This window comes from Diaporthe citri (assembly GCF_014595645.1).
Source record: "Diaporthe citri strain NFHF-8-4 chromosome Unknown scaffold_3, whole genome shotgun sequence".
Lineage (NCBI taxonomy): Eukaryota > Fungi > Ascomycota > Sordariomycetes > Diaporthales > Diaporthaceae > Diaporthe > Diaporthe citri.
In genome coordinates this window covers 3,548,954-3,573,998 of record NW_025064848.1, presented here as the reverse complement: position 1 = coordinate 3,573,998, position 25,045 = coordinate 3,548,954, and the positions used below count along the sequence as shown (strand labels likewise).

The window sequence follows — 25,045 nt, the reverse complement described above, 5'->3', positions numbered from 1 at the left end:
TGTGCTTGGCTCGGGCCCTACACCCATGCCATACGTTCAAGGAGGTCGGGGCGCTCCATGCCAACGCCCACCCTGTGTCATGGCAGTGGCCCGGCCTCGTCGAGGTTGTTGATGCACCTTTCAGTTGCCAAGCTGACCGTTTCTGGCCACTTCTATGTCTGCCTCCGTGAAGCCTCGCCGCACCGAGTGTGCCTACTGTCCAGTGCCCGCATCCTGCATGGCTGGGTGCTTTGGACTGGCCGTTCTTGATAGGTCAATTCAAGCGGACGAGCGTGCCGCAATTCCCATATTACAGGTGTGCTCTGCAACGACATGCGTTTGCAGTGACAGGCGAGGCCATAAATCCCAGGGATATATCCGGACGAGCCGAATCTGAATCTTTCATGGGCCACATCTGCGACTATCCCGTAGGTTCCGTATACTGTTTTCGCAGTCGTTCGTCATTATTAATCCTCCAGAGACGAGGGCAGCCAGCCAATCTCATCGAGCGACATCGCTATTCGCAGCTCCGGCGTACGGAGGCTCTGGACCACACAGCAGCTCTTGGTAGATGCCGCAGGCGCGAATTTATCGAATACCATCAATACCGTGACCGCAAAGAGGGGCGGATGGGGGGGCAGTCAAGAGTGGGATGTGGGCTGCCCCGCCAAACTGCGTCATCAAGCAGGGACAGAGCATACTCTCAGTCTTCGAGAGCCCAAGACACCAGACTGACAGACTGCCTGGCTTGTCAGAACGCTCGACCTAGCTTCCCGTAGTTGCAGCAGTCAGAGTAGCTAGTTCTGCCACATGCCAAAGGGTTCATTCAGAGCGGCTCCGGGATGGGCTTGGCTCATCGACTCACATGTGTCTTGGGATGTGAATATGTACAATAGTTACGTACCCGTTGGCTGGCGCGACTTTCGGGTGCAATTCGAATTTACCGACCAAAAGGACGGCTGGCAGGCAGGGATTCCGGCTAAACCCAGGCAGCTGCTGACTGATCCATACCGTGCCTCTGATTGGCCGAGTTGAAGCATGCGTGAGACCATACCTCGTTGCTTGCAATGATTTCTCTTCGCCTCACGATACGCACCTCGCAACTATCCATCCTTCTGTCCATCAACCAACCAACCGCTCACCAACCAGCCAAGCCAACGCAGCGCTGTTGAGACTTCAAACCCCTCGGCCGTTGGAGAGAGCAAAGACATTGCGAGCAAAGTCTGTGTGACCCGGGCTGGGCTCATAGGTACGTGACAACGAAACAAAACAAAAGTTCGTTCAAAGGCACATCAAATTCATCATGTCCTACCCGGGACCCCCAGGTTTCGGATCTCTTCCTCCTCGACCGCCAGCGAGCAAGAGCGCCGGCGGATTCAAGCCAGCATTCCCTCCTACGTCGAGTGCTGCCCCGACCTATGCTGCAAGCGCACCCTACTCCGGCCCCTCATCCTACAGTGCAGCCCCCGTCTCAGCACCCCAGTATGGCGCCGCTGCCTCTACCTACTCCTACCCGCAGGCACCCGCCGTAGGTGCCGGTCGTGGCGGCTACGGGGCATCAAGCCAATCCTACAACTACTCAGCCAGCTATGCGCAACAGCCAGCCTACTACGGTGCCTCAGCTACGGGGTCCTACTCCACGCCGCCACAGATCCGTAACCCTTTCCCACAGCCGGGAGCCGCCTCCGCTGCCGGCCCTGCTGCCGCCTCTGCTGCGCAGAACCCGTTCGACCGCAGCGATCCGAACTATGACCCCGAGATGGCAGCGCAGATCGCGCAGTGGCAAAGCGCTTACCTACCAAAGGAAGGAGCCGAAGCCAATGCCACTGCTGGCGCTAAGGCAGCCGGGGGCAAACCCGGCACTGGATCCGGACCGACGTTCAACGCGGAGATCGCCGCCAAGGCCGCTCAGGAAGGAGCCGCGAACACCGCGGGCGACAAACAGAAGACGGTTTATCGCGAAGGAGGAGGCAAGAAATGGGCGGACGATTCGCTGCTAGAATGGGACCCTTCTCATCTGCGAATCTTCGTCGGTAACCTGGCGGGCGAAACGACCGACGACTCCCTGCTCAAGGCGTTTGCGCGGTGGCAATCAGTGCAGAAGGCGAAGGTGGTACGGGACAAGCGGACTAATAAGTCCAAGGGCTTTGGCTTCGTCAGCTTCAGCGACCCAGACGATTTCTTCCAGGCGGCCAAGGAGATGAATGGCAAGTACATCCAGAGCCATCCGGTCGTGGTGCGCAAGAGCACGACGGAGATCAGGCCTGCAGTTGTCAAGAATGACAAGCGCAAAGGCAAGAACTACAAGAAGGGAGGAGGCAACAAGTCTGGCAGCGGCGCGGGCAACGGTGATGAAGGATACTCGCCGCACCTTGGGCCCCAGGCTGGAGGCGTCGTCAAGTCTGGTTCAAAGACCAAGGGCGGCATGAAATTTTTGGGTTGATGGTTCAGTCGAGCATCTATTTCTCGGCACATACGGCAGGACGCTGGCGTGAGGCGGAGTTTAGAGATACAGGCCTCGTCACCTAAAGACGCGAATGAGGTCCCTCGAGATGGTTAGGACTCCGCAATGGGTAGCGAGACCGCGCAACGAGAGGTGGTATCCATCAGCGGTGCATGCATCGCGGTCACATCGGCACAGGGACAGGGTGCGGTCATTCTGGACGATGGGTTCGTTGCGCAAGACTACTGGCGCCATGATTGTTACTGAGACGATGCTAAAGGTAGAATAGAAGTTCTTGGGCGCTATGAGCGAGCAATCCGGCCAATTTGGGTATCCGACTCCGGGACTACTGCGAAGATTTAGATTGGTAGTTTGAGGTGGGATGTTGGCTTCTCCACCCCTGTACCCTGGAAATGGACACCAGTCGACTGGTCGTCAACCTGCGGCAGACAAGACTCAAGAGGGCCGGGACGGCAAGACATCACTGGTGTATTCTCGCCCAGAGGCCAAATGTGCCTGAGCATGCAATTTACGTAGAGTTGCTGCCCCGGCAGGCTACCTAGTTAATAACTCATCATCAATTACTGCTTCCCCTGCCTGTCACAGGAGACGAGTGTGTCTCAGCTGCTCTTCCCCAGTTCAGCTCGGTCAGCTGCGAAGCCTCGGCTGCCAGCGACGACGGCGAATAGTCCAATACGTAAAACCAGAGGATAAACGAGGCAGGGCCTGCCCCCAACAGGCTGTGTTGACGTAGGTTTTGCGGGAAAATGAGTGAAGACGCCCAGCAATCGAACTCTGTCAGATGTCTTTTTGGCTGGGCGGGCATGTCGATGCTCATCTCCGGGTGTCAGTGTCGCGGGAAGCGCTCCATCGCAATTTTAAACGTGCCCTGCAGGGGATCTATCTGCCAATGCCCACGAGTTGTTGGTGCCGCTGCCGCTGACGCAAGACCCCTGTCGTCGTGCAATTGAACTCTGGCACCCTCATCAGCTTTCCTTGAGGGTATGAACTCGGCAGTTTGCCGTCTTTCTTTGTACCTGCAGGCCTTTTTGGATCGTGCCCGCCCCCCCCCCCTTCCTCCTCTCGACCTGTCGCGCCGCCCGCTGCAACTCAACTCAATTTCCCTGGAGCAAAGCGCCAGTTGAATTCAAGGCTGCAGCTGTCCGCTTTTTTTCTCCGTTCTCGCGTGGGGTCGACTGCCAGTAGTCTATCGTTTATTGCATTCTTTGCAAAAGCCCGGCTGCGTTTAGTCCTTGTGTTTGTGCCTGTGCTTGTGCTTGTGCTCGTGCGTCCAGGCTTGGGACTGGCTATCTTCATGCCGTAAAGGGGCTGACCGGTGATCACGTCCATCTTTCACGTCGATCCTCAGTTTCCTCCTCCCATCCTATCTATATACTTCACAGCGCATCCCCTGAGCCCGGCTTCGACTTGCATTTGCGACTGCAACTACAAACTGCGACACGTCGACTTCGAACGAAAGGCCTCAGCCCCATACAGTACATACATCATCACTGCCTGTCCTGTATCACATCCGACGCGGGACACAGCAGCTGGGGGCGATCGCAGTGCCAGCGAGTCAAGGGTTATTTTTGTTGCCGAGGGGCTGAGCCATATTCACGAGACACTCCAAAAGGCTGGGCTCCTGTTCATCACTCGAGTGGCTTGACCCAGCGGCTTCTGTGACCGCTTGCGAGCACCCTCAACCACAGAGATCTGCGCTAGGGACCCTGGGGTCTGCCCAGCTCCCCCTCAGACACGCACGCCCGCCTATTTGCGTGCAGCCTTCCTGGGCCCCCCCCCCCACGATTCCCAGCAGAGACTGGACGTCTCATTTCCTGACTGACCGACACGACTCCTCGTCGACGACAATCGCTCCTGCGGTCCTGGCCCGTCCGTCTTTCTTCGTACCTTTTTTCGCGCCTGGCTGCTATTCTGTCTTTACTGCTCGACTGAGAACACCAACCGACCCTCGCTGTTTGCTTCAGGCCGCCCGAGAGACCAGGGATCTTCTGCCGCGCCGTCGACATTTCATTGGTCACAAAGGAGTGGTCACTGATCGACCCAACCGCTGATCGTCCGACCGTTTGATTGAACCGACCGCATTTGGCTGGATTTGGGGGCTGCACTCGGGAAGTTTGTTGCGAGTAGAAACATCGGACGACCGAAAGCGCCTGGGAGAGACCCAACCATGGAGTTTTGAGAAAAGGGACAGCAAGACCGGCATTTTTTTAAGGCAACGCAATTGCAACGCGGGCCCGAGGTGATTTCTCCTCGGATCTGCGCGTTTGGGCACTCACTCAACAGATCTGGGTGAGCCGACGCCAAAATGCCTTCAATAGACGTCGCGATGGCGAGGAGTGTGAGGGGAGGAGTGATGGACATGGTCGCACGCAGCTTGCAGGCCGGACTTGAGCAGAGAGGCGTTATCTCCGAGGCCCAGGGACAATTATCAGATATCAAACTGGCATTTTCCAGCTGGGATAATTGCATGCAGGCAACGTACTGCAAGTAGGTGGAAAATCCTCCCCGCTGAGCCATGTTTGATGTGCTAACATTTCTCCAGATGGCCAGTGATTGCAATAATCATAGTGGTGGGCCTGTTTGTATTCTCCATCGTCTGGTGTATTGCGAGATGCCTTTGCTGCGGCCTGTCCTGCTGTTGCGAATGCTGCTACTGCCTGAAGTGCTGTGGGAATTGCTGCGGATGTTGCGATACGCCGAAAAAGCACAGGCGGAAGTACCTCGACGACCCATACGTTCCAGCTACCGATCATCAAGGCTACCGCTCGGAACCCGCCATGACTGCGGGAGCCATACCACCAGCGCGCACAAAGGCTGCCGATCCGCCACAGTATGCGACTTTCGACCTGTCCAAGAAGGAGGAAGGAGAGGACTCGCTGCCCGCCATGCCGACCTGGGAAGCCTCGGAAAGCAAGAGGTTGGAGGCGGAGGCGGAGGCTGTCGAGTTGCAGAACATCAGGAAGCCCGAGAACAACCCAAACCAGCCCCTGCTGAATGGAATGTCACCAGTAGCCACACCTGGCCCCACCACTCCTATCGGGCAAACCGGCAGAAGTCCCTACGGACCACAGGGACCCCAGGCCGCAGCCAGCGGCTATATGGGTGCTGGCCCAGGTGCAGGTGCATATGGACCGCCCGCGCCGGCCTACAACCCGATGCACAATGGTTATGATCAATCGCAGGCCTCATTCCACACGGGTCAAAGCTGGGGTGTGACGGGAGGCCAGGACTATGGACAGATGCCAGGACCATCGCCGACGGAATACGGATATAACACATCCCCAGCACAGACGCCTCTATACGATGAGCACGGGGCCTACAGCGAATACGGCATGCCAGGCAATGCCCCTGTTCAACCAGCCGTGGACCAGTACGGCATGGCCGGCGCTCAGTCAGAACGGCGAGGACCTCCCAGAGGCGCCAAAGGCGCAGTGGGAGGCGCCGGCCCTCGTGCGTCTCCCGCTCCACGTGGCTCCCCGGCGCCACCTCCACAACAAGACTTCGGGTTTGGCGGCGGCCAGTTCGATGCGCCACCACGAACTTACTCTCCGGCTCCCGTCCAGCGAACATTCTCTCCTGCCCCTCCTCAGCGCACCTTCTCCCCCAACACCCAGCAACAATTTGGCCCCGGACCTCAACGACAATTCTCGGCAGACTCAGCCCCGGCCCCAGGCCGGAGACCGATGCCGCCACGGGGCCCTCCCTACCGACAGTTCTCGGCCGACTCTGCTCCCAACCCCCAGCGACAGTACTCGTCCTCATCACCGCGGCCTCTAGCAGGTGGCGGGCCCAGGCCCGGACCAGGTGGTGGGCCCAGGCCCGGGCCCGGCGGTCGTGGGCCGCCCCGGAGGCAGTACACAGACGTCGGTCCTGCGCCCAGTTCACCGGGCCCAACGAACAATGGGGGCTTCGATTTCGAGTCCGGCTTCAGCAGGCCACCTAGAGCGAACACGTTTGATACCTCATACGATAATGGAGCCAGCAGCCAGCCGGAGGAGACGTCCGCGTATCCGGGCTACAAGCCATACCAGCCTAAGAACTAGGACGGCACACCTTCAAAAGCCTCCTTGAGGAGGAGAAGCATTTCAATGATCGATATTTTTTGGTGATGTTTTTTGCCCTGGAGTTTGGATATTTTGCATTTGCACGTCTTATATATCCCGGCCTTGGAGCAGTGGGCGGCGACCTTGGAAAACCCCAGAGCATTTCTTGTCGTCACCTTTTGGTGTGACATTTCTCTAATTCTCTATCCCTGTTCACACCATCCAGGACTTGGTTTCCCCGTCCCTGGGTGGTCTTATCAACACCCGTGTCTTTGGCAGTTGGTCGCGTTATTTTCTCACCGGCATTTGGGAACGGAAGCGCAGATGATGAGTCTTGATTCGGCCAGCAGAGCTGGTTTCGTTTGTCATTCTTCTTTTTATGGGTGATGGGGCCTTTCTTGACTGCATGACGATGGGGTTTGAAGAAAGAAAGAGAGCGGAAGTTCATACTTAAGCCGGTGTCTTATGTGAGCACCGAATACATCTAGATGTATATTTGGGTAGACCAATCCCTGGAGACAGGGCATGACAATGAAAAGAACAAATATTTCGAGAAGCCGAAACCGGTTGCAGGTTCGCAATCACTCTACTGCAAGCAATAGACTCCAAAACACCGCGCTGTTTGAATTCCGACCACAGCCTGAGACAATACGTCACCCTAGCGGCGTCCCTTGTACTCCCTGCGCAAACTCCTCAGAGTCCTCGTGGCCCAGTCTCTCCTGAAATACAGCACCTCAACCTTTGGAGCGAACCGAACTCGTTTCTTCCCTGCCGTGCGGCGCGCCTTTCTTCCCGCATGTCCGCCATAACCACCCGACCAAGAAGGCATGTCGCCCCCGGGCAAACCACGGCGCCCGTTGTCAGCATCGGAGGAGAAGTGAGGAGGCCTGGACGGGCCGTATTCCCCCTTGTGTTCCCGGGTCCTACTACCGTCCACGCCGACACCCTCGCCCACCCCGCCGTGAACCCACCGAGACCCCTCGACCCGGCCATCTTCGTCGCCCCCGATCGACATCACGCGCTCAAACGCCGCGGACAGCGGACAGCGCCCGTCGCCCCCCGCCCCGGTGGGTATAGGGTACGCCGGCTGGGCCCTACCCTGCCCGGGACAAGGGTAGTACGACGGAGGAACTCCTGCCGTCTGCGCTGCTGGGTCCCTGCCCCCCTTCGCGGCTGCTCCATTCCTCCTCGTGCCGTTGGGCCCGCCGCCGCCGCCGCCCGAACACCGGGAGCCGACTCTTCTGCACGCCCCGCATAGCTCGTCGCGCTGGACGAAGATGTTGCCCTTGCGATCGTTGGTCGCGCAGGGCCGTGCGTGGCGCGTTGGGGGATGGTAGATGGTCGGCCTAAGGTGGGTGCTGCGAGGACAGAAGGTGGTGATCGAGGCGCGGTGGGAGCAGCGGTTGAAGTGAGTGACGGTTGTGTAGCACATCGTGACTGAGGTTGTTCGTTTCTGTCTGGCTTCCTCGCTGCTCCGGATGAGTCTCTCCTGGAATGAAGGCGCTGCGTTGGGAATGCCGCATCAGTAGGTGTATTTCGAGGGATTCTGAGGATTGCTAATACCGATGTGACTTTCAGGTATTCCAGGGTTCGAATTCTCAGTTTGCTTGAAAATGACATCAGGGTCCGGAGCCATGTAGGTATGTTCCTCTGGTGTTGATGTGAGAAAGGCTGGTGTCTCCTCGGTCTGGGTTGATGTTCTTGCTGTATATAGGCAACGACGAGGATTCACTGTTCTGGAGTGTGACATGATGATTTCTCTGGGTACATGCACAGAGTGAATCACCTTGTCTAGGACTGCTCACCGTATCGAGCGGACGTAAAGTGGCTGCAAGGTAATTGCTTCTTGGAGTGAATGGTCACAGCTATCCCACTTGTAACTTGAATGAACTTCCAAAGGTGATCACAGTGTTTATTCGATGAATTCCTATAGGACTGACATGTAATGCTATGTGCTGTCCTCCATCTATACAAACATGTACTCAAACAGACAAATCAAACTCCTTGCCATGCATATATGCTCGTAAAATTCAGGGACCATCTCCAAACTGCCCATACCATATACTATCCTTGGGAGTCGAGCCCCTCTCAAGCTCATCTATAGGTGCCTCACACAACTTCATGTTCTCCTCTGGTATCGTCCAGTTCCTCATCAGATCAAGTCTAGATGCGAATTGCATCGCCATGCCCGCCTCGGCATGCCAGATCATGTGGCAGTGAAACAGCCAAACTCCCGGGTTATCGGCGATGAAACGGACCAAGGTCCACCCGAAGGCCTCGATCGTCGTGACGTCCCGCCGAACGGGGTTCGCGACGATGGTGTTATTGTCAGGGTCGAGTAGGCCCTTGCCCTCGTCCTGCAGGCCTAGCTCCTGGTATCCCGGGAAGTACCCGTGCCCTGCCGCCAGGATGAACATCTGCGCGCCGTGTAGGTGGAAGGGGTGGTTGCCCTCGTCGAAGTTCTGGAGTATCAAGTCTACCACTTCGACGCCGCCCGAGCTGACGACCAGCTCGTTCTTGGTTTCAAACGCCTCGCCGTTCACGCCCTCCACGTCAAACGTCTCGTTGGCGCTGTTCAGACCCTCGACCAGTCGGTGAAGCGTGGGAGACTGCAGCTGTGGCCGGAAAGTGCTCTGGTTCACAAAGCCCCTCTCCAACCGCCAGTCACCGATTTCCACGTTCACCCGAAAATACCACGAGTGGTGTGCAAATTCGGGTGCAGAGCGTGCAGGCACGGGTTTGTATGTGTTGGGGGCCTTGTCCTTGCATATGACGGTGAACTTTCCGCTATCGTCCTCCGTGGTAGGAAGGACAGACTGGCCGATGGATTTGGTCGTGGGCTCTGTTGAGTTGTATCGGATAACGGCTTGCGCCTCGGCGACACCATCGTCGGGAAGAATATTCTCGGCGAAACAATGGTTTATCATACGTGCCCTGAGCCAGTACAGATTGGAAGGGTCAGTCTGGTTGGCCGACAGCACAAGGCTATATCGTTGGCCCGGTGAGACGAGTAGGGTTGAGTCGGACAGAGGCTCGACGGTGACTCCGTCGACTTCTGTGACAGAAAGATCTGTGTGCCTGTCAACGCTGACTTCGAACCAGGCAAATCCGCCGACATTGATCACTCGAAGTCGGTGGTGCTTGTTCGGCGCCAAGTCGAACGACGGTAGACTTGCTGATGAAGAGTCGCAGTGCCGGTTCTGGTGCAGAGAGCAGTCCACCTTGTTCGCTCCGTTGATCAAGGCTCCGTTTGGGGTTGGCGATGACTCGCTTCCAGGAGAGAGTGTCTCCCTCAAAAGGCCATCAGATAGATCGTGGTACCAGTCCTGCACCATGACCACGCGGTCCGAGTCGTATGCAATGGGTTGGTTGTCCCTCTCCTTCTTGGAAAGGACGATCAGGGGTCCAGCCAGGCCGTCTAAGTTCTGAGCGGCTTGATGGCCATGATAGAAGACTGTAGAAGTACTCAGTAAACAGAGCGAATACACGGGGTCCAGTCAACTTACATGAGCCAGATTGCCCCTCAACCGCGAATTCATAGCGATACGAGCGACCCGGTGCGATGGGGCATTGCGTGACTCCTACGGTTCCGTCGTTCCAATTCGTGCCGTTTTGGAAGAGGCCGTGCCAGTGTATGGCAGTGGCGTTCTTGGCCTCATTCACCACGTTGACGACGACGGTGTCCCCTTCGTTGCACACAATCATGGGGCCCGGAAACTGCCCATTTACCACCATCATCGGCCGGAAGACTCCATCCGGGTTGGCAGTAACGTCGGAGATGACCCAGTCGTACTCGCGCACCGTTGGGGGCGCATCGTAGTCCCAGGCCGGGTCGATAATGTAGTCGGATGACGGGCGCCGGAATGTGCTGACTGCCTCGCCCTCTGTTTCTTCAAGATGGAGGTGGTTCAACGCGACGGCCACAGCTGTCAAGACAAGAAGTCCGATCAGCCCAAACAAGCCTAGACGCCACCATCTCCTCCGTCGTTTCCGGGGCTGGTCGTCGTCATGATCGTCTTTGAGTTTCTCCTCGTCGTCTTCCGACAAGAGGCGTTCGTGCTGCTCACCGCCTGGGTCGGGCGCCTCTTCCTGGACGACATGCTCCTGCAGCTCGAGTCCGTCGCTGTCGCGATGTTGATATGAGGGTGAAGACGAGCGGACCTGCCTATAGTCGCCCATTTTGGACAGCTGCTGGGTAGTCGGAGCTACGGTTGCGCTCTGATCAAATAGCTCCAACGGCTGCCACTGTTGTCATCTTCTCGACGAAGACCACCAGGACGGCCGTGCGGCTGAGCGGGCGTCAGAGTGTCAGAGGTGAAGTCAGAATCCCCCTGTTCCCCCAAGCCAAGCCTCTCATCCGATACCTGATGGCTTGGCGCAAGCAAGCCAGACCGAGTGCTGGATTCAGACTCGGGTATTCAAAGACGCTGTCACTTGCATGGTGAATAGTGAATTCGAAATACCCGGCCGATGGGAACTCGAAAGAGGTAACAGCTGACAGATTCGCCCCTGATCGAGTAGCGAAGCCACCAACCAGCGGCCCTGGCCGGTCCTCGTGGATGTGCTGCAGGGGTCATGCAGCGGATGAAGGCGATCCAGTGGGACCCTTGCCAATGCAACGTGGGGATTTTGCTGTCCTGGAATTCCAAAGATTCGCCTCGCCTTCTCTACGAATGTTTCTGCAAGACTCATCTTCACGGAGTGCCACATAACTCCACAGTGGAGTAATTCGATGGCATATCAACACCACACGCGTGGTCTTTGGATTGAAGTTATCCAGGGTGTAGCGAATGCCCAACACCTCCTTGCGTTCGTTCTCGGCAAGAATGTCGACCTCGATGTCACCAGTCCAGGCGCTCCAAGCCATTCCGACCGGTTTAACCTCCACCAAGAGACCTCGCACCATGAGATATCCATCGGTCACCTTCACATGCTGATTCAAACTGCTTGTCATCGGAACCACTGCAAAATCCAGAATCGACGCAAGCGGTGTCGTGTCCCGGGGCCAGACATGCTTTACCCTGCCGGGAACTGTCGCCCAAGACCATGATGGCGCCATATACTGGCGAGGCGCTGACTTGTGCTTTCTGTCCCCTACTTTCTGCCACAACAGGCCTCGAAGCAAACCATTCAACCACAATCCTGCTAGGAACTCTTCACGGCGGTGTCCCGAAGCACGGGAGTATCTCAAAGCGATTTGAGAGAAAGCTGGAATCCTATCTTCCAGGAAGGTTAGGTTTCGACCAGAGTATTCCTCTACCAGTTCGTACCACTCTGATGAGTCTTTCTTGGTCGCCGATCTTCTTCTCCCATTCTCCCATCGGATCTCCTCCTGGCTTTACATATACAACAGCTGAGAAGTCAGCATCGTGCTTACCATGTCCGAATCTTGCGGCGAAGTTTCGTCACCTTGGAGTACCAGATTGCAACGAGCAAGTGCCATTTCTTGCGCTGTCCATGCCCGTAAATGAGGAGGAGACTCGTACTTCCACGCATCCGGAAATAATGAGACCTTCAGCCCACGGGGGTCGTTGTACGCGTCCGTGCCGAGCCATGCAATGAATACCTCTTCCGTACCATCCAGACGGGTGGGTGGAAATCGTGGCGGTATACGAGGGCCCAAAACCTTAGTCTGGCCATCCTTGACGCCCGCAACGATATTGAAATCGGCGTTGGCGTAGTAAGCCGGCATCCTTTGTAATTCTCTTTGCACGTCTGCTTTGTCGTCTTGAATTGTGCACAAAACATCAATCCACAGATAACGAATTCCAAGACCTTGTGTAAGACGGACCACATCCTGGAATAGACGAGGCAAATCATCGAAACGTATCCCCGGTAGCATCTTTGACAGTTGCCCCTGGCGCAACGAAAGCATCGAACGGGCCTCGCCCCAGCACCACGTAAGAGTTACAAATTTGCCAGCTACTCCTTCAGGATTCTCCAAGAGACGAATGCGCTCTTCGCTAATCTCAATCAACCTCGAAGGAAGACAACTTGACGACGCAGCTATATTGCATTGTGGGTGTTTTTTTCGACATTCTTGAAGCCAGTGTTGGCAATTGGCGACAAATGATTGAGAATTTGAGTGTACTGGCCTTCCACAGACACTGGATGCCGCAGGGGACTCTTGACTCCTGTTGTCAGTAAGAAGACCAAGAATTCGCAACGCAATCAACCTCTCCTGTTCAGCCATGCACCTGGATTTGTGTAAATATGCAGACGGCCGAAGAAGCAGTAGCAGTTGATCAACAGGAATGGATCCTGTGTTTCCACCCTCAAGATGATCTCCGAGTCTCCTGCAATCCGATGTATTTCAGCATCTACTGCCTCGGCAAGTATTTCGGACGCCTCAAGAGATAGTGTGTTTTCTGAGGACATCTGGCAATGTCGAGCGATCCCGAACTGAAGCAGAGCACAGTGTATCATTTCGCAAAGCCTGCACTCGTGAGCTGGGGTAACCAGGGTGGCGTACGTCCTGTGCTTCATTCCTCGCGGCCTTTGAAGCTCTAGATAGGACATTCTCTGGCAGACTGAACACAAACTGGTTTCCTGGATGTCCTGCTTGTTGTTTCTACCCTGTTCTGGCCTGGAGACACTGCTGCCCTGCCAGGGGTTGTACCTCGTCGAAATATTTGGGTATGTGACGAGCCGGTAGATATCCCATCTAGACTGAAGAGCATCCTCAATCAGAATGGCTGATTTCTCATCATGAGTAAGGGATTGCTGCACGTGGTAATACCAGTGTTGAGTCGTATAGTTGAGGAGGGGACAACCATGTACCGCCTCCAATGGTACGGCGGCTGAGCCCAAATACAAGATATAGGCGAGGCATGATTGAGCAATCAAAGCGTGTCCCTCAGTCTTTGTGATAGCAAACTGCCTGCTGTGATCAGAGAGCGTTTCAGTCCGTTCAAGGAACTGAACGACACTTGAATGAGCTAGTCGAAGTACAGAGGTATCCTGCCATTTTGGTCCAGCGCTGGGCTGAACATTGTCTATATCCACGGCGAAGGCGTCTTCCATATCAGACGTTTCGTCCACTACGACCAAAAAAGTACACTGGTCAAGAATCTTCGGTCGCTGATTGAGGCGCTTTCTCGAATCAAAGTGTGGCTCCTCAAACTTGTTAATACCAACTGTTTCACGAAGCTCCTCGATTCGGAGGGGGCGACGAGTGTAAAGAAGCCAGCAGAGCAGCGTTCTGAGGTTTTTTATATCCTGTGGGGGCTTTATTGTCGAAAGTACTTGCTCATAAGTCTCGGTCAGACTTCCTGGTAGTGATTTCAGGGCTGCGTCCAACTCCTGTTCGGTGTCACATTGTTGGATGTTCGCCAGCTGACCAATAGCCCATCGGAACTGCGGTTCCATTGGTTCCAGCAGAGACGACATGAGATTTTTAGCGGGCAGCTTACGAGCCGTCGGAGCGTTCTGTCAAATTGCTGACGATTTTGTCTCTTTGATCATCGTCCCACGGACCCAGTTCCAGCTCTCGAATATGTGCTTCGATATCCTTGTTTATGAACATGGAGTTGACACAGACCATTTCCGTACTCAAAATTTTCAAAGTCGACTCAGATTCCAGAGACTGGGTGGTGTTGCTGCTGACGAGGACTCGGGTTTTGGCCGACCGGTAGTCGCAGAGATTCTTGAGAAAAGCACAGGTTTCGGTCTGGTCTATGCTCTCATCTAGGGCGTCGATGATGACGAAAATTGCCGAAGGAATCTTCAATAGGCCCTTTAAGACGGATGACAACTGATTGTAGTCAGCAGATTGGGTCCTGTCGCGTCTTTTTTTGAAGGCAGCTAGTGCAAAAGCCTGAGTTTTTTCATCATGGTCTGCAAGTTGATATACGAGATTGCGGATTAGCGCATCTGACGTTTGGGATTGGAGATCCGTAAGCGTGAAGAAATGATATATCAGAGCCTGGTTGCTAGATGTGGACGACAGGTCTTGGAGTCTATCAATAGCGGACGAGCTTCCGATGAGTTAGTCCACGTAGAGCGTGCAATGCATCCGCTCCGAAGTAGTCGGTCTTACCACAGCATCGTTTTACCACATCCGGCTGCTTGAATTGTCAATAAAGCCCATGAATTTGGGTCCAGCGACGTGTACGATCTTTTCCCATGTAACCATAGGAAGGAATTTGGCTCTTTGACCCACTTGCCAAATGCCTCATCCTCTAGGAACCACCAGCTGGTACGGCTTGCCACTCGTCTTCTTTGCATTGATGTCTGAAATATCTTTTGAGAAAACACCGACCTTGTGCCAAATATCCACTTGCTAATGGCTTCCCAAGTTGCTAGAGTGAGGAGCATGAGCACGGTACTTAGTAAATAGGCGTTGATAGGCTTACGTTCGTAGCTTGGCTGCCATGAACCACCATGACGGGAGGGTCTGCTCATTATGAGTGTATAACTAAATATCAATCATCTCACTCTGAATCTTTGAGGCCTGTACAACTCGTATTATGGAAATGATTTCGTGGTTCCGCTTGTTGACAAACAGCTTTGATGCCTTCTCCGGGAATCCAAGATTTGCCAGCAAGGAGGGCTGAAGTCGCCGAGCGGGGGGTGGGCAGCATGATAATGCACATTCACTAAGCTGGCCTCTTCACTGTCACACCAGGCTTCCTGATGCAGTGGCTGTGTCTAACTTGCATAAGCGTTACGCGGAGTGCCACATCGCACGAATCACCAATTGATACTTTGGGACATGCAGGCGTAAAATGCCGCCAGTCAGTCTCCACCCCGAAACTTTGAAACACACGAGTCTGCATGAAAGACTTGTGCCGCTAGGGCGCATGCTTCTCTGTTTCCTTCCGAACATCCAGGCTGAACAAAGTCTGCACTGAAAACACTTCCATCCACCGGCTCCAGCTGGTAGACAGACTAATTCGCTGATGATGGGGGTTGCTGTTCTAGTCTTTGGTAGAGTGAACTTTGCCAGACTTTTCAATGTCTGTGTGGGATTTTTTTTTTTGATTAGATCTTAATCGGCCGTGAGCTTGGCAAAAACTACCAAACGGCACTGCTGAAGCTCGACCTTCTCAAACTTCGACTTTCTCGATGGTTCACTGCTGTCAGAGACTCGGCCGTCACAGCACAATCCGAGGAAGAAATCAAAAAGGCGCATGATGTACTGGGCCAAATCATCTACTCATTTGAGGAGACAGAAAAGCGGTCCAAGAGATTCTCAAAGCCACTGAGAGACGCTAGCGAAGGCAGCTCAGGGCAAGCCCCCGACGTGGATGCCGACCTGGAGGCCATCCACCAAAAGATGAGAAGCCTTGTACTCAAGCGTCAGAAACAAAGCACCTTCACACACAAAAGGCCAAGTGGGCCCTGTACGAAGAGAAGCAGTTCCAGCGTTTGATTGAGGACATTGACCCTCTGGTTAAGGATCTGGTGGACTTGTTTCCAGCCACGAAAGCCCAGGAACATCAACTAAGCCTTGAAGAGGCGCAGGAACTGCAGGCGGGGCCCAGCAGGGGAATCAACATGCTGCCGGAGGCTAATGAAGGCGAGGACGAATTACTCCAGGTTTCAATCACTGAGGTGATGGCTGGTCAGTCAAAGCACAAGTATCTAGGCAATTTGCTTAAAGACGAAGCTCATGCAAGATACGAGACGAGTTTGAGGGCGGGCATGTGTCCACCGGAGTCGGGAGCCTGTATAAGGACAACAAGGCGGAAGGCAAAGTCAAGGTGCACTATGGAGACCACCACGGCCGAGGATCTATCTTCTCTTGATGGATGAAACCTTGAGGTCCGGTGAAATATACTTCGATGTGGCCTGAGGAAACTAGAAAAATGTATGAATGTCAGCCTGGGCTCTTAAAATTGATCATGACTCTGATGATAACAAGGAAAATAGACACCACCGATGTGCTTCCCCACAAGCCACTACAGCAGGAAGTGATCGGACACCTGGGTAGCCTGTGACAAGCTTTCCATCTGGAAAAAAGACCGAGCATTGGCCCAAGCGGGCCTCAGAGAACCCGAATCAAACAAAATAGCCTCAGGGGCTTCATGATTTTCATCCGATATACAGCCCGGCCAGAGCTCCGTTTACAAAAAGAACAATACGTAATTGAAGCTCGGCTGCCTAGCAACTCAGGCTCACCTAATGTGGTGAAAGCGAGGGACAGACCTCAGTTTTCACAGATGCCAATTCAATCTCCCCTTCAAGCTGAATCCTTTCATTCACCATCCTCCAACGCCCTTCACTATCTCTTTTCAGCACGTTTGAACACTTTTCAGAGTCACCCATTGACTAGCCATGGACCACAAACAGGACATCGCAGGTTTGGTGGAATCCGGTGCCTCCAAGCTTGGCAAAATGGGCAATCAAGACGATCCATCCACCAGCAAGCCCGTGGCCAAGTCCTTGGACAGCATGGTCCGAGTCCTTTGGTAAGAGCCACTCAGGGTCCAGTGCGTTGAGAAAGATCACTCATGCTTCAGTAGCGACTTCACCGACACGATTACCATTCGTGTAAAAGAGAAATACTTCAAAGTCCCCAGGGATCTCCTCACCGCTACATCAATCTTCTTCGACGAGGAGCTCAGTTACAGCACACCGAAGAAGTTCTTCCTCGTCCTCGATGACGTCGATGCCGATCTCTTCAACACATACATCAACATGCTCTTTAAGTCGGCCTTCTCGCCAGGGTTCAGGGTTCGAAGCCGCAATGCATCGTCCGTTGCAAGTTCGACTGCCAACATCGAGTTCCTCCTGCGACTCTGGCAGCTCTCCCACCGTCTCAACAGCTTCAGGATGTGCCTTCTCGCGGAGGAGGCCTTGACGTCGCAGTACTTTGCCAAGTTCACCGCCAAGACATGGGAGATGGCATACGTCAAATGCACCGAGGCCCACCTGCGCCAGGTACTTTTGGCGCTGCAGAAGTGCTACACCCTTTGCACCGATGAATCGATCCCGTTTGAGAGAGAGTTCGTTACCGCTTGCGCGAAATGCCCTGGCCAGATGGTGGCCACGTACTTCGACCATCTCGATCCTGGCTTCAGGGCCGAGATTGTCAAGACCTTTGCGCTTCGCATGGCAGACCCGGAGGTAACCCAGAAAAAGAGGGTCCGAGAAGACGGCGACGAGTCCAAGGCTTTGAAGAAGAGACGGTGCTGAGCAGTTCCCCACGATTGACTTGTCCAAGATTGAAGAGAGAGAAATCAGATCCATAACGACAAGAAGAAAAAGATTAAAAAAGGAAAGGAGAGGCGAGGGACGTGTGACGGTCACTCACAGAGTCGATTGTCAGGGAGTGATGGGATCAACAAGCTACCCCTCGAAGATGCAAAAGATATCATGTCATCAAGACTTTGAGGCACTTCGGAGGATCAGTATTCAGAAGATGTGCTGGAGGGAACCGGCTTTTGTGCCTTCGATTTGATAGCAGAAGCTGTCACAGATGAGACTGTGTCCTGAGAATGGCGGGGTTCGTCGGTTTAAAAACTGCCAAAGGTCTGTAGAGCACAGAACAGGCTTCCACTACCAAATGCTACAGGGTGCGAGATCACCAGACGTCTTGAAAGTGGACTGCGACGGTGAAGTGAGGTGAGGTTGTCAAGTTGATGTCGTGAGGTGATGCATGTTTTCCGGCATAAATGCAACACGTCATGCTCTAGATATGTATTTAAACGGTATGTACGCCGAACACATGAATGTGGGGCACCGCAGTACTTTGGAGCCATTCTCACCAGCGCGGCCCCTAATCAAAACACCAACCTTGGCTCTCTTCAACATCCACTACACTCAGCAGCAGACCTTCCGAAAAAGGTCTCAGTGAAGGAAACGCAAATAGCATGGAGAACGGAGCGCCGCAAAACGAGGGCAGGGACCCATCCGGATTCCTCAGCCAGATCATCGGAAACGCGGTGACCGTCAAGCTCAATTCAGGCGTCGTTTACAAGGGTGAGTTGCAAGCCCGCTGCTGGCCCTTTCAACGCCCCCAATCTTCAAGCCCGATACTCATCCACATCACCAACACAATACACCCTTCCCTGTCCGACTTCATGTACGCAGCTGCTGACCATCCGAGGCAGGCGAGCTCCAGTCTGTCGATGGGTACATGAACATCGCGCTCGAGAAGACCGAGGAGTATGTCAACGGCCAGAAGAGGCGGTCCTACGGGGACGCTTTCGTGAGAGGAAACAACGGTCAGTCAAGCAGAACCCTCAGCTCCGTAAGCACTTCAGAAGAACCACTGGCTGATTGAGTGACCGCAGTCATGTACATCTCTGCCGACTCGTAGTGCAGACCTTCAAGGACGACGCGATGGACCCGTCGTTGTCAACGGGTTGCTTGCATGGTGAACCGCCGGTCTGGACCCAATAGACGTCCGGCAGAAGATGTCATGTTGATGCAGGAAGTTCTACGCCCGGTCGCGATGTCGAGGTCGGGATTGAACGGCGGGCATTGGTGGTCGAGTCCATGGATGCAGATCAGGCTGGACAGAGGCTCCGCAGGCTGTTGCCAGAGGGGGGGGGGGATGTTGCCCACGGACATGGCCATGCCCGGCCAGTGGGGCTGTGGTAGAGCAGTCCCGAGGTCAACAGGTCTTAATGATACCAAACTTCTTGCATACAGATCTAGGCCACCTTCCCGCCTGTGGATTATTCCCATCAAGTGGTGATCACCGGCCCATACTCGACTGCAGCGATGTCGATGGACGGTTTCTCAAGGGAAAGGCCGTCCGCTCCGTAGAAACGCATATTGACTGCCACCTCCCTTCCCATGGCATTCTCGTCACCGCCCCTCAGACACCCTACATCCTATCCGCCCAAGCAAAATACGTCTGCCCATGGCACTCCACCTCGCCCTTCTCATTCCTCACCACATCCGGCATAGCCATCGCCTCGCGGAACACCCTCTCGCCCGCCTCCCTGTCAGCACCCTTGAGCATCGCGACGTGGCTGAGCGTGTTGATCCGTCGCCACAGCGCCTCCTCGCTGAGCCAGTGCGTCCACTCGACCTTGTCCTGCCCGATGGGCACCGAGAACCGCGGCAGCCTGTTGGTCAGCGTGTCGCGGAGAACCTGCACGGGGTTCGACTTGACCTGCGCCGCGAAGACGTCCTGCCACGCCATTGTGTCGCGGAAGCGCGGGTTGTTGTCCCGCACCGCCAGGCTGTGCACCCAGTCGTTGAGGTGCTGCGCCCAGGCTGTCGATGCCGGCCAGGACTTGGGCTTGTTGTCTGCGAGGAGGTTTCAGTGCCACAGTTCAGAAGGGGGTTTTGACCGAGGGACCAGGGCGAGGACGACCTCACAGTCGTCGATGTTCCAGATCATCCCGAACACCGCGCCCTCCTTCAAGACCCGATAGATCTCATCAAGCGCCTCATTCGTAGCAAACCTGTCATAAACCAGTCAGAACAAATCAATGAACCCCCTTCTCCCAAAGCACAAGATCCACCACCCTGCCACCGCTCACCAGTGAAAAGCCTGCGCAGCAACACACCCATCCCCCCACCCGTCCCCAACAGCACCGCCCATATCCTCAGCAGCCCCGTCCGCGACCCTCACCCCGCGCAGGCTCTTCCCCTCGAGCTCCCTTCGCATGTCCGGGTGCGGCTCGACGGCGCGCACCTCGAAACCCTCGTGCCGCCCCGCCAGCGCCTCGGTGAACTTGCCCGTGCCCGCCGCCACCTCCACCACCCTCGCGTGCGCCCGGTCCGCCAGCCGCATGTGCTCCAGGAGCCTCTGCACCGCCTCGGCCGGGTACGACGGCCGGTGCTCGTCGTACGCCGACGCGTCCTTGAAGCCGTCCGCCGCTGCCGGCGCCAGGTTGCGTGCCGAGGACATCGTGCCGGCGGGAGGGGGCCTGGTGTGAGAGGTACTTATCTGGGCAAGAACAGGACTGGCTGTGAGGGTTGAAGATGACCTTTTCAACGTGCGTGCATGAGCATAGGCTGATGAGCTTAGACAGGAGCTGGCGCTACCAGTCGGCGGACCTCAAATGTGGGAATGCTGCAGCATGGATTTGGTTGAGCTAGACAACTCGTTGGTCTTGCGTCATTTTCGGCCGGCTCCATGCTTGGCTCCGGGAATTGTACAATCTGGTGGACTCCCAAGATTTCCATGATTACAATGTCAACCCCTTTTGAAAATGAATACATCACCAGGTCCGAATGTCATTCACTGGCCCATAGAGCATTACTACAGATAAGACTTGGACGAGCTCGTACAATTTTCAGTATGTGTGGCTCATGCAGAAACAGTCACGGATTGGACACAAGCTGCGAGGTAAATGGGTAATGGTGTTGTTGCTAGAACAAATCTTCTCCAGACGTCTTCAAGGAGCCTTCCCATATCCGAATAGCAGGTCTAAATCATAGAAAACCAACAGAGGCCAGCATAACTATGCATCCTGTTACTCACTCTGCCTCTGCCATTGCGGTTGCTTATGTTTCCATGATATCCATGCTCTGTGTTTTCTCTTGGAATGGCCTGATCTACATATGCTATGTTTTCATCCCTCCATTACAGCACGACCGATAATAGAAGGTCAAGGCTTGATGCTGCTGTCGGATGGCTCGCTTCGAGACTGGTTCCGACGGCTGCCAGTGTATCGGGGTATTTTATAGCTGACCTTTCGGGGTTGCTTCTTCTGTTCAATCGCCTGCTTGGCTGCTGGCTTCGTCGTATCTTTGACCGCCACGAGGCCACTGTCGACACTTTCCTCGGAGGTGCTCTGCGTCCAGGAGCGGCCGGTTGGCCGGGGTAACGAGACAACAGGGCCGCCCTCAGCCTGGATTTGAACGGGGGTGGCCGATGTCATCACCACAGGCGCCGGTAACAACGAACACAGGTCGTTTGCGGCATGGACCTTGGTAGGCGTAGCCGCATTCGGTGCTGTGATGCGCACTGGTGACTGACTGCCCATCTTGATCCTGGGCGCTGGACTGTGAACCTCAGATGGTCCAGCAACCATAGAGCGTGGAGTGAACTCGGGGGCGCCTGGGTTCAACTTTGATCCCTACAAGACAGAGGTTATTAGAAACTGCCAAAGAATGCATATAATAATGATTCTTCAGCGGAATCTATACCTCTTTCTTGTGCCCCGATGGTGTCTTCACCTGCGCAGATTGCTTCGCGCCATCTTCGGTAGAATCCTCGTCCTCGACCACGACGCCATTCGTGTTCGATTTCGTTGTTACCTTCGAGGTCTTCGGGCTGTCCTCATCGCCCGTGCTTCCGTCTGCATCCATGTTTGACTCCTTGGGCTTCACAAAGATCTACAGATGCATGATTAGCTTCGCCTGTTTTGAATCACGCACGGGATGGACGATCTTACCTGCTTGGACCACAGCTCGGCATACTTGCCTCCGGCTGATATGAGCGTCTCGTGATTGCCTTCTTCCGAAATCTCGCCGTTCATAACCACGACGATCCGGTCGGCGTTGACAATAGTGGACAAGCGGTGAGCCACGATGAATGTGGTACGGCCCTTGCAAAGACGGCGAAGAGCCCGTTGAATCTGGAACTCTGTCTCAGTATCAATCGCGCTCGTTGCCTCATCAAGCAACACAATCTTCGGCTGTTTGAGAATCGCCCGAGCGATCGCCACCCTCTGGAGCTCTCCGCCAGACAACTTCATGCCACGTTCTCCAACGCGCGTGTTGTAACCTTCTGCAAAGCCAAGGATTTGGTCATGAATAGCTGCAGCGCGACATGCCTCATAAACCTCCTCGTCGGTTGCTTCGAGCCTCGCGTACCGAATATTGTTCATCACCGTGTCGTTGAACAAGCTGGGATTCTGTGGGACTACCCCAATGTTGGCTCGAAGACTGTGTAGATCGACCTCGCGAACATCTTGGCCATCGATTTCGATGGCGCCTTCAGTTACGTCGTAGAAGCGGTCCAGTAACTTCAGGATAGTACTCTTGCCGGCGCCGGTCTGTCCCACAAACGCGATAGTCTGTCCCGGGTCCACGGAGAAGTTGACATTCTTCAGCACCTGCTTTTTGTTGTCGTAAGAAAAGTTGACGCCTTTGAAGTCGACAGAGCCTGCATTGAATTGGAAGGGGGGCGCATTTGGTTTGTTGACGACACTCGATTTTGTTTGCATTATATCGAGCAGTCGTTCGGCCTGAAGTAAGTCGCGAGAAATGTTGCGGCCCAGCCCAGCGAAGAAATTGAGAGGCGCCATCAGTTGAGACCAGTAGGTCAGGAGTGTCAAGAAGTCTCCGGCAGTAGTGATTTTGTGGGAGACCTGATAAACGGCCAGGAACAAGCCTGCGAGCAGACCACCGAGCAGCACAAGGTACTGGAATGCATGAGCAGCATAGTAGCCGACCCAGACAACCTTTTGCTTGGCGATTCTGTCCTGAACGGCAGAAGAATACCGGTTCTCCTCGTATTGAACTTGGTTGAATGAGCTGACAGTCGTCCATCCCGAGATCCCTGACTGCAGAACATAGTGTTCCTCGAAATAAGCCGAGATCTCGGTCTCGCGAGCGGAGCGTAGGCGTGCTATGACGGTGGTCGAAATGTACAAAAAGACAATGGAAGTACTAATTGTGATCAGTCCCTCGTACGGGCCGAACTTGAAGGTCAAATAGATGAAAGCAACGACCAAGTCGATGAGGTTCGGCAGGGCTTCAAAGCAGATGGTCTCGAGCATGTTGCTTATGCTTTGACCGTTCTGAATGGCCACCAGGACGTCTGATAGACTTTGTGTGTCGTGGAAGTTGGCATCCAAATTCATGACATGAGAATGCGCCGCTTCAGTTATCGCACGGTCGGCGTAGAATTCGACCGGCATCCACAGTCTCCGCCTGAGCAGGCTAATGCCTGCTTCGGACGCGCTCAGCTTCAGGCCTGCAAAGATAAGAACCTGGATCCAAGGGCTGTCCCAAAGGCTGTCTGGCACATCGTCGCCCTGGTATGACTTTGTGAGGGTATCCATAACAGTGCCGAGCTGGGTTGGGATCAAAACATTGAGTCCATTGTTTGCGAGGAGACAAACTCCAACGAGCGCGGCGCGAATCTGCAAGCCCCGGTTGTTGACAGGCCAGACGTAGGGGATGAAGAGCTTAAAGCCGAGGGCGTAAGTCCACCAGGATCCCGTCTCTTTGAGACGCTTATCTCTCTGCTCCTTGGCCAAACGTTGACGACGTTCCCATTCGCATTCGGGGCTCTTGCTCGATGACTTCGCGGAATCATCCGAGTTTGTATCGGTCGCGCCGTACTCCGAGACAAGAGTTTCGTCAGACCCTCCCAAAGCTTTCTTTCGAATAAGAGACTGCCGTTCAGCGTCGCTCCCAGCTTCCTGGGCGCTTCGTCCATCCCTCCAAGCAAAGTATGTGAGAAAAGCGGTGATGATGCAAATGAGTCGTATGGCAACCAGCGAGATGTCCACGAAGCAGGCCGATTTCGAGTAGGCGCCTGGGTTGAGATGCAGAGACGACAACTCCAGTAGTGGATCGAATACGAGGGCGAGAGCGTACGAGCCAAGGTAAATATACCACAAGGGAGACTTTGTATCATGCAAGATTGCCAGCTCAAGGCCAAAGACCAAAACACAGGCAAGAAGCCCGACGATGGCGTCCTGCCGAACAGGGCTGGGCGAGAACAGGATGAGCACTGCTTGTGACAGATAAGTGAGAATGGCGATGAGCATCAGAGATGTCATGAGCCGCCGGCGGGGGTGCTGCTCTTTCAAGGGCGTTGTCTGGAGAGTGCATGTCGCAAATGCATAGCAGACGACGTAGTAGGCGAAGACGAGAGTTGGGTATGCATAATAGGAGATCTTGAGGAGCAGTTCAAGTGAGGGGGCCATGTTGGCAGGTTCTCTGCGCAGCCACGATGCTCTGCGGGACGGAGGGAGATCGAAATGTTGGTCTGTATCTTGGTGATGTCAAGAAGGCGTGAGGTGGGTTGAGGGAGTCTCAGGTTTTTGTCGATACGTCAAGCCGTGAACATAGACGCAGACAGCAGGTGGACGGACAGCCGGGGTCTCAGCGGTGCGACAGTCGGTAAGACAAAGAGAACAATGGATTGTTTGGGCGGAGGCACCAGGGAAGAAGAGGTTTAAAGAAGCAGGTGAGGGCAGAGTTTGTCAGACGGGGTCCCTCTTCTGGCTCTGGTTGGAAGTGAGGAATGGGGTGGGGTGGTGAATGGTGACTTCTGTCTGATGTTCTCTCCTTCTCCCCCTGTCTCTCGGGCGGTTGCCTTGAACAAACTTGTGGGCAGGTGAGTCAAAACTCGGGCCTCCCGTGAAGGCAGGAAGTGAGCCCAGCACCTCACTGCGCCGTGCAAGTGCGAGTTGAGCAGAGCACAGGAGACAAGTGGTGGCCTGCACTCGTCAGATGTTGGTCGAGGGGTCGGAGGCGTCGCGCGAGCCCAGTGTGCCGTAAGAACGACCAAGTGGACAAAAGAAGAAGGGCCGTGTCGGTACCCAGTGTCCTTTCCCGGCCCTTCCTCAAGCAAGGTTGGGGAAAGTATGTTGTGGTGTGTCCCAGCCGGCGCAGGAAGGTGAGGTGCGAAGTCGATGAGAGGTCAGCCGTGACCGTGCTCGACTGCAACCGTGAGTGCGACTGCGACTGC

General features: G+C 54.9%; 9 protein-coding genes across 9 annotated transcripts; 4 read left to right on the top strand and 5 right to left on the bottom strand.

The window, feature by feature from the left end:
* Window positions 1–1,282: 1,282 nt before the first annotated feature.
* INS49_008553 (uncharacterized protein) lies at window positions 1,283–2,422 on the top strand (the record flags this gene model as incomplete). Its single annotated transcript, XM_043169293.1, has 1 exon — window positions 1,283–2,422. One exon carries the CDS (start codon window positions 1,283–1,285, stop codon window positions 2,420–2,422), a length of 1,140 nt encoding a protein of 379 aa, XP_043026973.1.
* Window positions 2,423–4,748: 2,326 nt separating this feature from the next.
* INS49_008552 (uncharacterized protein) lies at window positions 4,749–6,486 on the top strand (the record flags this gene model as incomplete). Its single annotated transcript, XM_043169292.1, has 2 exons — window positions 4,749–4,930; window positions 4,986–6,486. 2 exons carry the CDS (start codon window positions 4,749–4,751, stop codon window positions 6,484–6,486), a joined length of 1,683 nt encoding a protein of 560 aa, XP_043026972.1.
* Window positions 6,487–7,144: 658 nt separating this feature from the next.
* INS49_008551 (uncharacterized protein) lies at window positions 7,145–8,122 on the bottom strand (the record flags this gene model as incomplete). The annotated part of the gene is made up of 2 exons (XM_043169291.1): window positions 7,145–7,989; window positions 8,050–8,122. 2 exons carry the CDS (start codon window positions 8,120–8,122, stop codon window positions 7,145–7,147), a joined length of 918 nt encoding a protein of 305 aa, XP_043026971.1.
* Window positions 8,123–8,516: 394 nt separating this feature from the next.
* On the bottom strand, window positions 8,517–10,665 carry INS49_008550 (uncharacterized protein; the record flags this gene model as incomplete). The annotated part of the gene is made up of 2 exons (XM_043169290.1): window positions 8,517–9,940; window positions 9,993–10,665. 2 exons carry the CDS (start codon window positions 10,663–10,665, stop codon window positions 8,517–8,519), a joined length of 2,097 nt encoding a protein of 698 aa, XP_043026970.1.
* Window positions 10,666–13,894: 3,229 nt separating this feature from the next.
* On the bottom strand, window positions 13,895–14,870 carry INS49_008549 (uncharacterized protein; the record flags this gene model as incomplete). Its single annotated transcript, XM_043169289.1, has 2 exons — window positions 13,895–14,239; window positions 14,841–14,870. 2 exons carry the CDS (start codon window positions 14,868–14,870, stop codon window positions 13,895–13,897), a joined length of 375 nt encoding a protein of 124 aa, XP_043026969.1.
* A 1,894-nt stretch (window positions 14,871–16,764) lies between these two features.
* Window positions 16,765–17,625, top strand: INS49_008548 (uncharacterized protein; the record flags this gene model as incomplete). The annotated part of the gene is made up of 2 exons (XM_043169288.1): window positions 16,765–16,898; window positions 16,953–17,625. 2 exons carry the CDS (start codon window positions 16,765–16,767, stop codon window positions 17,623–17,625), a joined length of 807 nt encoding a protein of 268 aa, XP_043026968.1.
* A 677-nt stretch (window positions 17,626–18,302) lies between these two features.
* Window positions 18,303–18,751, top strand: INS49_008547 (uncharacterized protein; the record flags this gene model as incomplete). The annotated part of the gene is made up of 3 exons (XM_043169287.1): window positions 18,303–18,411; window positions 18,543–18,656; window positions 18,726–18,751. 3 exons carry the CDS (start codon window positions 18,303–18,305, stop codon window positions 18,749–18,751), a joined length of 249 nt encoding a protein of 82 aa, XP_043026967.1.
* Window positions 18,752–19,264: 513 nt separating this feature from the next.
* INS49_008546 (uncharacterized protein) lies at window positions 19,265–20,299 on the bottom strand (the record flags this gene model as incomplete). Its single annotated transcript, XM_043169286.1, has 3 exons — window positions 19,265–19,692; window positions 19,765–19,850; window positions 19,929–20,299. The coding sequence occupies 3 exons, from the start codon at window positions 20,297–20,299 to the stop codon at window positions 19,265–19,267; spliced, it is 885 nt and encodes a 294-aa protein (XP_043026966.1).
* A 703-nt stretch (window positions 20,300–21,002) lies between these two features.
* On the bottom strand, window positions 21,003–24,278 carry INS49_008545 (uncharacterized protein; the record flags this gene model as incomplete). The annotated part of the gene is made up of 3 exons (XM_043169285.1): window positions 21,003–21,473; window positions 21,544–21,732; window positions 21,792–24,278. The coding sequence occupies 3 exons, from the start codon at window positions 24,276–24,278 to the stop codon at window positions 21,003–21,005; spliced, it is 3,147 nt and encodes a 1,048-aa protein (XP_043026965.1).
* Between the last annotated feature and the right edge of the window lie 767 nt (window positions 24,279–25,045).